Raw genomic sequence first — 11,573 nt, 5'->3', positions numbered from 1 at the left:
TTAAAGTTATTTTTGGGCTTAGAAACTTTTGTATTAGAGTCTCTATTTGTGAAAGTGGAAAATATGTTATTTTATATCATAGTGATCGACAAATATTTATTATTCAGTATCTCCGAGATGGCAAGTAACCTTTTTAATACGAAATAATAAAATTCAGATTAAAATTTATTGAGAGCTTCTATTTCAATAAACTTACAGTTAAACTAACTGGCCACTAATTTTGACTCAATCTAAGTCAAATTAAACCTAGATTAAACCATTAAACTATTTATTAAAGTTTCTAGAGCCAAATTGGATGGTCAAGTAGAATCTAATGAGCCTAAGATCACTCAATTTTTAGACAATTTTAAGACACTCAAATATCCGCAGAATGTTGTCTGATCAAGGGAACCTCTCTGAGTTGGCATATGAAGTGGTAATGAGTCCTTTTTTTATTTATAGGGAGGCATCTCCAAGACTCTATAAATAGATCAGCTCTACCCCCTTCACAAATGAGGACCTAGACCATGTGTCTGCGGAAAATCGGAGCTTGGAGGAGAAGGAGTTGAAGTCTATCATTATATACAAAAGGCCTTGAAAATGCCCCCACTCCTGCAACCGTTGACCACTGTCAACTGCAGCTCGTCAACCACTGTCGACCAACGTCCCACAGCTTGGTGTATCAAATCCTCATAAAGACTCATGATGTATGTTGCAGAGTAAAAAAGCATCGTGCGAAGTGACAACCAACCTTGTGAAGTAACGAAGTATCTTAAGGAGCAAAGCACATCGAAAACAGTCTAACAATGCACCCCAAAGATAGTGAAAAATATGATGCAACACTCCCCCTGCATACAAATGTAACAACACACCCCAAAAATGATTTAACAACGCATCACATAATAATTACTTACTAATGTCGATTGTCGTGCTCAGAATACAATGGCCTTCTTTGGACTACTAAAGTTCTTTCCTCATGCAGCTCACTTCAGTTTCTACGTCTTATGGATGTTATTATAGCTCACCACTACAACCTATGTTATCAAGACCTATGTGGTCCCCAACTCATGTAGCTCCTAACCCCAGATTTTGTGGCCTACATACATTATTGAAGGTCACTACTGCGATCTATATAACCAACTACGGCCAATATGGTCCACAGTTTATGTTGCCCCCAACTTCAACTGATGGCCTACGGATGTATTGCAACTCATCACTGTCAACGTAACCAACTACGACCTACATTCGCCATAGTTCACGCAACCCCCAACTTCGACCTCGACAGCCTACGAAGGTTATTGAAGTTCAGCCTACGTGATAAAGGCTTATGTGGTTCAGAACTCATGCATCTCCCAACTCCGACCTCTGCAGCCTACATACGTTATTGCAACACCTTACTATTGCCTATGTGGTCAAATGACGCTTCTAAGGCAATCATCTATGGCTCAATTGGTCAATTGCAACCATGGCTTTCAAGTACAACTTCTATGATAAGCTCGCACTACAATCATTTCTACAACAATCGCAATGGACTAATGGCCCCATGGCAATTGATTGCGACCTGCTACTATTATTGTTGTTAAAATATCGTTGTGCATCAACTTTGTAATTTTATCTTCCCTGACTGAGGAAATGAGTGGGCTTATATATTCATAATTATATAGTGTATTATTTCAATTGATCAAGGCCCTGTAACTTTTTATTTCTTTCCAGGAATGTTCACGTAAAAGCTTCTTGTGCCTCTATATGTCACCTTAATTATATGTGTGTGTTGGATCTTCACCCAATACTAAGATGCTAAATTATTACTACATTGTCATGAATCTTTCAACACACATCAGTTCGGCACCGTATGTGAGAAAAGAAGTACCGTTTGACACAATCTTCAAGTCTGCGACTTCAAGCCACTGCTTCGTTTCTCAATGATTCACATCATATTACTGGCGAAGGAACTTCCTTTGCACTTCTGAAGCATTCTTTGATGTGGGGGCAACATTCACTACAGTCTCAAAAGGTCGTGCACGTCAATGTTCTGAACACAATTGTAGTGAGGTAGTCTTCCCATATCTCAGCCAGACATCAAGTCAACAAAAAGTCACGAAATTTTTAGATAAGAAAAGAAATATTATTATTATTATTATTATTTGATGTAGCGAGGTACCCACACCCCACACCCCGCGGGGGCATAAATTTGTTCCGCCCCTGCTCGAAATAGCTGATTTGCTCAAAAAATTAAATATAATATGAGCTTCCTAAAAAGTCGAACATAAGTTATTCCCAACAAAAGGCTTTTATGACAGCTTAATTATATTGATGCAATGTTTTACCACATGAATGCTATAACTAATTCTTGATTGTCTACATATTAGCCTTGAGGTATGCTAGTTATTTCTACATCATTTTCATTTTTTAAATTATACAAGCCCTATGAAAAATTAAACAATAATTATATAAATTAATTTGTCCATAACTCTTCCCATCATGATTACGTGCAGTAGGATATGGAATCAGATCCATCTTAATTTATGCTTGTAGCATAGCTGATTAGATATGCAATTTGTAACTTGTGATTTCATGTATAGATTTGTTCCTCTCTTAGTATAAACCTTGCTTTAAAAACCTTAATTGATATCATATTGAATTCTACATTATGAGAATTATACTCACTAATGTCAAGATGTAATTGTAATTTATATCATAGATACCTTATGACATTTCACCGTATGACAATTTATTTTTTATATATTTTTATTTTATTATTATTTGATTCAATAAATAAAATTTGAATTTTTTTTTAAAGGTGATTTCATGGAAATTGCTGGTTCAACGAAATACAAATAGCAAAGAAACGAAGTTAATATGGATGGAATGCTTTACAATGTGGGCAAAGATAGCTGGCTTCGTTTTGCAAAAGAAAGAAAATACTACATTCATAGTAAGTGCGGCTGCGTGTACTTGGAGTGTATCAAGGTTATACTCGAAGAGAACTTGACACGTACAACCCAAAACCGCACGTGCGCATAATATTTTCTCCTTACAAAATGGCGAAAGCCTTTAAAAATCAATATCCACTCATCTTCATATGTACAAGAGAGTCATCTCTCCAATCTTGTCTCTCATCCTAATGTTAGTTTAACAATGTGATACTATGTTATGGCATGAACTTTGATTGGTAGCCCTTTCGGGAAATCGACGAAAGGGAAGGCATAGGCACAGTCGGATTGGATCAACTCCCATCGGAATTTGATCACTAGATGGTGCAAAAATACGGCCAATTCAAGCTTAGCCAGTTCCGAGCCCGCACATAATCTCGACCCACCACCATATGGCATGAAATTGTTGTTTACAGCCATACCCGAAGAGCTTTTCTGCAAAGATAAAAAATGCATTATTGTAAATATTTAAATTCACACAACCTATATGCAAATTCTAATAAGGCATTCATTTCATATTATAAAATAATACTTAATATTATTTTTATTTTCTTTTGGATTGGACAAGTTCCCAATTATTTGATCATATTATGCGTAGATATACCATGAATGTTAATTTTATAAATATGTAAATATTACATGTTATTTATGCAATATCCCCTTTTAAGATAGTACAAAGAACATGAAAATAAAAATTACAACTACATATATATATATATATATATATATATATATATGCGAGCCGAATTATTTATGATACGTCTCTTTAGGCAAAATGTTAATAAAATCTGGACTGAGTGATACGTGTGGATCCAAGTCATGACAATAGGAATCACACGTTCACTGAGTCGTCTCTTTCTTCTCATTTATGCCCCATCACCTTCATTTCTTTTTTTTTTTTTCTCATTCATTAAAAATTTTATGGCTATCAAAAATGCTTGTTGTTCGTGAACAGCTCATGTTCTCATCCTTAAATAGCTCGTGTTCGAACCGTTCTTAAATAAGCGAGCCGAACAAGGACAATCATTATTTGATGGTGTTCGGCTAGTTTTAGCTCGAAATAAAAAAAATAGCTATTTAAATCGAGCGGAACAAGAACACAGTTCACGAGCAATTTCAAATATGAACAAATTTCGATGAACGAACTGAACACAAGCGAAGTCTGAGCTCACCCTAACTCTGGCTCATTTACAGTCCATTGTTGCCTGATATTTTATAATTAGCTCTATTCGTCAGTCTCTAATTCTAAAGGTCTGAGTCCACAATCTCACATCATTAACTAATTCAATATGCTAATTAGTTCAAAGAATGAGTTAAAATTAAAATAAATTTAGTTCATTTTTGATGAATCGCATAAATCATGTGCTATAAATCTTACACTTCTGAAAAAATATATAATATTTGTTTTTAGGCAAAATGTTAATAAAATCTGGACTGAGTGATACGTGTGGATCCAAGTCATGACAATAGGAATCACACGTTCACTGAGTCGTCTCTTTCTTCTCATTTATGCCCCATCACCTTCATTTCTTTTTTTTTTTCCCATTCATTAAAAATTTTATGGCTATCAAAAATGCTTGTTGTTCGTGAACAGCTCATGTTCTCATCCTTAAATAGCTCGTGTTCGAACCGTTCTTAAATAAGCGAGCCGAACAAGGACAATCATTATTTGATGGTGTTCGGCTAGTTTTAGCTCGAAATAAAAAAAATAGCTATTTAAATCGAGCGGAACAAGAACACAGTTCACGAGCAATTTCAAATATGAACAAATTTCGATGAACGAACTGAACACAAGCGAAGTCTGAGCTCACCCTAACTCTGGCTCATTTACAGTCCATTGTTGCCTGATATTTTATAATTAGCTCTATTCGTCAGTCTCTAATTCTAAAGGTCTGAGTCCACAATCTCACATCATTAACTAATTCAATATGCTAATTAGTTCAAAGAATGAGTTAAAATTAAAATAAATTTAGTTCATTTTTGATGAATCGCATAAATCATGTGCTATAAGAAATTACAAAGTGAATCTTACACTTCTGAAAAAATATATAATATTTGTTTATGATAAATAAAGTTATGAAAATGTTTCCCATATAATTTGTATATTATATATATAACATTTAAAATTTATGTTACCTGCTGCCACCTCCATGGATTGAATTGATGAGGCTCGTTATAAAGCTCTGAATCCAAATGAACAGCAGCAAACACTGGAAGAACTTTCCATCCACATGGGATATCATAACCTGCCGAGACACAAAATAAATAAATAAATATAAAAATAATTAATTAATTATGATTAAACTAATTAATTATATCATATAAATGTATAATATTCTTAATAAAGAAACAAATCAATGATTAAAGTTTCTTTGCTCAAATTAATTGCACTCATGTTTTGTGCCTTTCTGTCACTCTCTTACTCAAAAAAGAAATATTTCACTTTATACAAATTAAAGAATAATACACATATAAAATAAAATTATTTTATTTAAATATAACTATTTTTTATTTCATAATTTATAGGAGGAGAAAGGAAGGAGAGCCAACCTCCATAATGCACATCTTGAATAGCTTTTCTATGGACAAACCTCACTACATTTCCAAGCCGAAGTGTCTCATTAATCACCTTCATTAAGTCAACAATAACTCATTAATTAGCCAAAAATATTCATTTTTTAACATAATACTTCTTAATCATCATAATTAACAATCATATAGAATGCTTACACACTGACTAAACTCCATTTGCTTGTAATCCTCCCAGTTTAGCACCGACTCCCCTTTTTCCAATTTCTTCCCAGCAATAATTAGATGCTCCTCCTGCAAAAATATAATAAAATAAAAAATAATTAATTATAAAACTAAATTAAAAAATAAATATATAAATCTATATAATAGTACCCTAAGTTGTTGAACAGCTTTTGGGCAGCTTCCAAGGAAGAAAATGGTGAGAGCCAAAGCCATGGAGGAGGTCTCATGGCCTGCAAAAAGCAGACTCAGAAGAAGATCCAAAATCTGTTCTTTTGACAGAGAAGATTGTTTCAAAGCCCATCCCAACAAGTCATCTTCTTCTTCCTTTTCTTCATTTCTTTGATGTCTCCTCCCCTCCATCTTCTTCTCAATCACTCTAAGAATATTCGATCGTGACTGCAAGAACATCAAATAATTTTAAATTTTGTTGAGAAATTAAGAGTATTTTTTTGGGAAGGTAAAAAAAGAGATTAAATTGTTTATATTTTAATTAACTTGTTTCTATTAGAAAAGATAAATTTAATCATAATTTTATGTACGATGATGTAAGATCCCATCAGGTCATGTTTACATTAGTGTGATTCATGCCATAGTCTGCATATTCAACACTATTTTCTCAAATTTGGAGGCCATCAATGACCTCGATGATTATAGCCATGACATTTCATGCAAAAAGGTATAATTTACATAATTTGATACGATAAAATAATCATATATAGTATATTTTTTAAATTTCTAAGGAAAAATATAATCAAAATACTCATTTAAAAAAAAAAAAAGTGGGGAGAACTTAGAAGACTAAAATAGAGGAGAAATTAATAAGATATGAGGCCCACAATGATGATTCATGATGAATTGAGGCAAATAGCTTTCCCATTTATTAAATAAATCAGAAAAAAAAAAAATAAAGGCAGATGGGAGCAATGAATCCATGAATGCGACCGCACAGTAAAAGAAAAAGAAAAAAAAGGCCCTCAATGGCTTTGTTAAATATGTTTTGTACTGTTTCAGTCAACTAACTAACCTTCTTCATTAATCACTTCCATTAATAACCATATCATCAACATCATTAATCCCATCTTCGTTAAACATAATTAGTAAGTTATTTGGGGTTTATGTTTACCTTCAAGGCTTTTGAGTATGGAGTTCCAGGAAGATTCAATGGCGCAGACACCACACCTTTCATGAATGTTATGTACTCTTTCCTCAACTTCTCAGTCTCCATCTCCCCTGGCTCCATGCTCATGATGTTCTTCGCCATCAAGTTAAAAGTAAACTGCAAATTACCATTTTGTTTCATTAATCATCTGTTAATCATTTCATTAGCAACTTATATATATAAGAAGAAGAGGAAGAAGAAGAAGAGGAAGAAGAAGAAGAGGAGGAAAAAGAAGTTAACTTGATAACCTTCTTGGCTTCATCCTGAGCAGAGAAGGCGACATCCTGCTTCCAGGAAGAGATAGCCATGAGAGTCTGTCTCTCAATCTCAGGGAGGAGGATGGAGCGGAGGCGAGCGCTGCTCATGAAATTGAGAGATATCATCCTCATGCTCTGATGCATCTCTCCGACGAGCACCAACATGGACCACTTGCCGAGTATGCCTCCGATGCTCTTAGGATAGCTACACTCGAACAGCCGCCCCTCGTTCTGCAGGATGAAGCGATTTAGCCCTGCATCTGCAGAAACGATGGTGGGATCACCAAAAAGGTTGGACCTGTAGATCTTCCCGTAGCTGAGAAACCAATATTAAAGTCATGATTTTGATTAAGTTGCTAATGTTAGAGAAAAAAGTCATGGAGGAAATTGCTGCTGCTGTTTTGTCGCATACCGGGTTATGTGGTCCTGCATGAATTGGCCGATGGTGGTGGCGGGGTGGGGTTTGAGGTAGGAGAAGGTTTCGCCGAGGAAAGGGAGGCCTTGTCGGCCGGGGGGAAGGTGGAGAGTGGGCTTTGATCTCTTCTTCCATAGGAAGAGATAGAGGTAGAAGAAGAGGGTGAGGAGGGAGGGAGGGAGGAAGAGGAGGAGGTTCTGCAATATGGGCATGAGATGAGAGAGTGGGATGTATGGAGATAAGGTGGGGGGGTGGGGAAGAAGATGAAGTTCTGGAGAAGAAGGGGTGGGAGGCTGTTTTTAAAAGAGTGATTTTTTGCTGGAGCGGGGTAGGAGCTGGGAATGAAAAATGCTCTTTTTTTTTTTTTTTTTTTTTTTTTTTGGGAAACTTTGGGATTATGTAATGTGAAAGCTCGTATTATTATGACTTGGATCTATATTTATATATATACGTTTTTTAATTTTTTTTTCTTATTAATTATATAAGAAAAGAAAATTTTAGCTAATTTTTTTCTCATTAACTTTTACTTATAATTTGTACATAAAAAGATAGATTTTTTAAAATGAATAATTATGATATTTTTATGTGCCTATACATGTAAATTTAAAATTTTTGGTGTTAGATATATAATTACATAAAAATAAGTTGCATTAATGTAAAAAGTCTTTTTTTTTAATGTCTCAAAATAATCATGTTCTATTTTTCAGTCTAACATGATGATAAACAACAAACAAAAAGCATTGGAAATCATTGGTTGAAAAAAGGCTTTCTTAAGGCCTATTTTAATTAATCCAAAAAAAAGGGGGTAAATTGTGTTGGAGTAAAAAATTACTTTAAGACGTATAAGTGATTCAGGTTAATTTATGACTCGGCTCAAGTTTCACCCGATGACTGGCCCATGAACCGAGTTGAATGAACTACAAGCTAAGCTCAAGCTAGCTCCTATTCTACTCGTTAGCTCGTGAGTCGGCCCTTTTAAGAAAATAATAAACATGAAATTTAATAAAATATATTAAATTTCAAGACTTTAAATATTAAAAATATTCAAAAAATCATATTTTATATTTTATGTTAAATAATTGCTCTCATAATTGCTCATTTTATTTATCATTTTAATATAACACTAGCTTAAATTAATAGTATTTTCTCTCCTTCATGCTAAACAAGTCGGTCTTGAGCCAGTTCATACTCGTGGGGCTCAATTCGAGCACGACTCCACCTCAACTTGTTTATGCCTCTATCTGGGACTGCTCTATTTGATCACGTTAGGCAATATTTTTTTCATGGAGGGCAGGTGCTTTTCTCTTTACAAATTATGTAAATAAATAAAGCAATAATGAACTTAATTAGTGTATGATTTTAAAGAACTTAATCTATTGCAAATGAATTAGCTTGGGCTTGATTAGTTGACTATGAAATATCATTAGTCGCCCAAAAGTAGTACTAAACTTGATTAGCAAGCTAATGAGTTAGCATATAATAATTAATCGACAATCATAAGATTAGGCGGCTGTACTTAAACATTTAACAATAAAATAATTTATTTAATTAATTCTCTCACTTCCAACGGTCCCAAGAAATTAAATTTAATTCAATCTTTCCCATTATTTTAGATTTTCTTATTTTTCATTTTTCATTGTTTATTAAAATTTTGCATGTGAATGCTGCTTGAAAAGGAGATCCAAAGGATATGTGGCATTGAAGGCTATTTTTTTAATTTGTTTTATTTTTTTTAATGGTCTACTTTTTTAACATAATAATTGTATTCTATAAAATATTATAGAATAAAGTACCAAAAATAGTATTGGATTTTTTTTATTGAGCTAATTTAGTTTGAGAATTTTAAAATATATCAAAATAGTCCTTGGACTTTTTCAATTGGGGCTGAAATGATTCGCATGGAAGACTGTTAGAGTTTAATTTTAAGATAGTTGATAACTATTTTTGTACTTCTATAAACTCTGAGACTAACGAAAATCCTATATAGATAGGGACTGGTTTGATGCTTTACTCAAATGTTATATATAAAGATAAGCAGCGATCAAAACAAGTTGAAAGAAGAAAATGGCGAAGGAAATATAATATAGGATATTTTATTAGTTTTCCCTAGGGTAGTTACCGAGATAATATTATTATTATTATTATCTAAAAAATAATATTAATTAATTAATAATTATGATTATTATAATCTCTTCATTTTAAATATACAATTATTTAATTTAGAAATTCATGAAGATCATTTAAGTTTTATTTTCTTATTTTTTTGCCATAATATAGCTTGGAATCTATAGATTCATATTTCATTTGATACAAATTATATACTTATTAGATTTATGGTTCGTTTGGGATAGTCTTATGTCTACTTCGCATTTCAGACCGCCACCAAAGTTCTATTTGGGTAACTGCAATAGAAGTTGTTTTTTTTCAATATAATATGTTAAAGTTATATGGTTATAAGAAAGTTGTTTCCTTATATTTTGAAATTATATATAAATAATTCCCACAAAGCTTTCTAAAAAGTCAATTTCTCCGCCATAATTTTACAATTACATTTAAAAAAAAGCTTCAGCCACTCTGAACAAACTCTTATGTCAGACCATCGAAGCGTACAAATGCTTTATTCGACCTCATAATCAGAATTTAGAATATGAAGTACTAGCTTTATATTTATGTTTATGTACATATGAATTATTTTAAAAAATGAGCAAGCAAAATTTTTTTATTTTAATTGATAATAATTTCCACAAAAAAAAAAGCAAAATCACTTCTTGAAATCCAATACAATTCTTTAAAATGCATGCATGGAATTCATAAATGTCTTATTTCTGTGCTTGATCCTCTTTTGGTGATTTTTGCCTTTTTTTTCTTTTACTTTTTATTTATATTTATAATGATAAATATGTATGTTTTTGCCACTCTTTTTATAATTTGAATAATAATTAATAAATTAAAAGAATAAACTATTTTTATATGTGAAAACCATTGTCAATTACATACAAAGAAGAAAACAAATTGCTTTACTTTGAAAAGAAATAAATTCCAAACATAAGCTATCCCTAAACATTTTATAAAACATTTCTAAGCCTTTTGGAACATGTTATTTCTATTTTTATAAAATAAAAATCATTTTAATAAAAAATTTGTTCTATAAAGCATCAAAATTATCTTAAAAAACATATTAAAAAAACAATCTTATAAAATATTAAAAATTATCTTACACCTAAAACAATTTGTTTAAAAAAATTATGAATGATTTAAAATTATCTCCCCATACCTTATTATCATCTATAATAATAATAATAATTAGTGGTTTTGATACCATGTCAAGACAAAGAATAGATGCAAGCATTTCTCATTGTCTTTAGCCTTAGAACTTAGCTTGCTTGCTTGCTTGCATGGAGCTATCATTCTTTGTTATGTAGCCTCCTACATAGACATTTAAGCACGTATAGGAAGTTTGTTTGCATTAGAGTAAAGACATATTAGCTTGCATTTTAATTTTGAGGAGTTCCAAATTTGTATAACAATGAATTTGTCTTTACTTATGAGCATAATAATAAACATAATATAATTGATGTCATAACCCAACCAAATTTCATTCTGATTTTTCTTTTTTTTTAAGCTAATTTCATAATTATCTATGCTTTCAATGGCATCATTGACCTCTAATTAAATTGTGTGAGCTTTCTAGATGTGGGATATGTACCTAACAAATCATGGATAAATAGGTAATTACTATTCATGTCAGAGCATATTCACCTATCATTTGTTAGATGTATATATTTTTTGCACATTTAATAAATTTGCGGCTAATTATTCCTTAGATTTGTAGGGCTCTTTTATTAATTTATGATGAGATGGAAATTAGAAAAAAAATATATTATAAGGAAATAAAATTTTTAATATAACACTAAAAAAGTGAAGCACAAAATTATTGGTTGTCCTCATATAAATTAATCCTCACAATCACTTAAGCGATCACGCTCAATTAAGATCCAAAGATCAATTATTAAGAAACTCTTGTGTGGTTATAACTTTATAAGTGAAGCTTAATAAATGGGTAGAATATATATATA

The 11,573-nt window shown here is 32.0% G+C and overlaps 1 protein-coding gene across 1 annotated transcript; it reads right to left on the bottom strand.

The window, feature by feature from the left end:
- Positions 1-2,806: 2,806 nt before the first annotated feature.
- On the bottom strand, positions 2,807-7,814 carry LOC110019548 (cytochrome P450 90B2). Its single transcript, XM_020717251.1, has 8 exons — positions 7,495-7,814; positions 7,074-7,398; positions 6,790-6,942; positions 5,817-6,062; positions 5,643-5,735; positions 5,463-5,541; positions 5,049-5,158; positions 2,807-3,347 (listed from the first exon to the last, which is right to left on the bottom strand). Exons 1-8 carry the CDS (start codon positions 7,707-7,709, stop codon positions 3,126-3,128), a joined length of 1,443 nt encoding a protein of 480 aa, XP_020572910.1. The 5' UTR covers positions 7,710-7,814; the 3' UTR covers positions 2,807-3,125.
- Between the last annotated feature and the right edge of the window lie 3,759 nt (positions 7,815-11,573).

This window comes from Phalaenopsis equestris, unplaced genomic scaffold (genome assembly GCF_001263595.1).
Source record: "Phalaenopsis equestris unplaced genomic scaffold, ASM126359v1 Scaffold000061, whole genome shotgun sequence".
NCBI classification, from domain to species: Eukaryota; Viridiplantae; Streptophyta; class Magnoliopsida; order Asparagales; family Orchidaceae; genus Phalaenopsis; species Phalaenopsis equestris.
Note: the sequence above shows the minus strand (reverse complement) of the source record. Positions and strands in the feature narration are given on the sequence as shown.

Coding starts and splice junctions, on each gene's coding strand:
- LOC110019548 (XM_020717251.1), bottom strand. CDS start 7,709: ATGCCCATATTGCAGAACCTCCTCCTCTTCCTCCCTCCCTCCCTCCTC. Junction 7,399..7,494: donor ATGCAGGACCACATAACCCG/GTATGCGACAAA, acceptor TTGGTTTCTCAG/CTACGGGAAGATCTACAGGT. Junction 5,159..5,462: donor TCAAGATGTGCATTATGGAG/GTTGGCTCTCCT, acceptor GTGTCTCGGCAG/GTTATGATATCCCATGTGGA.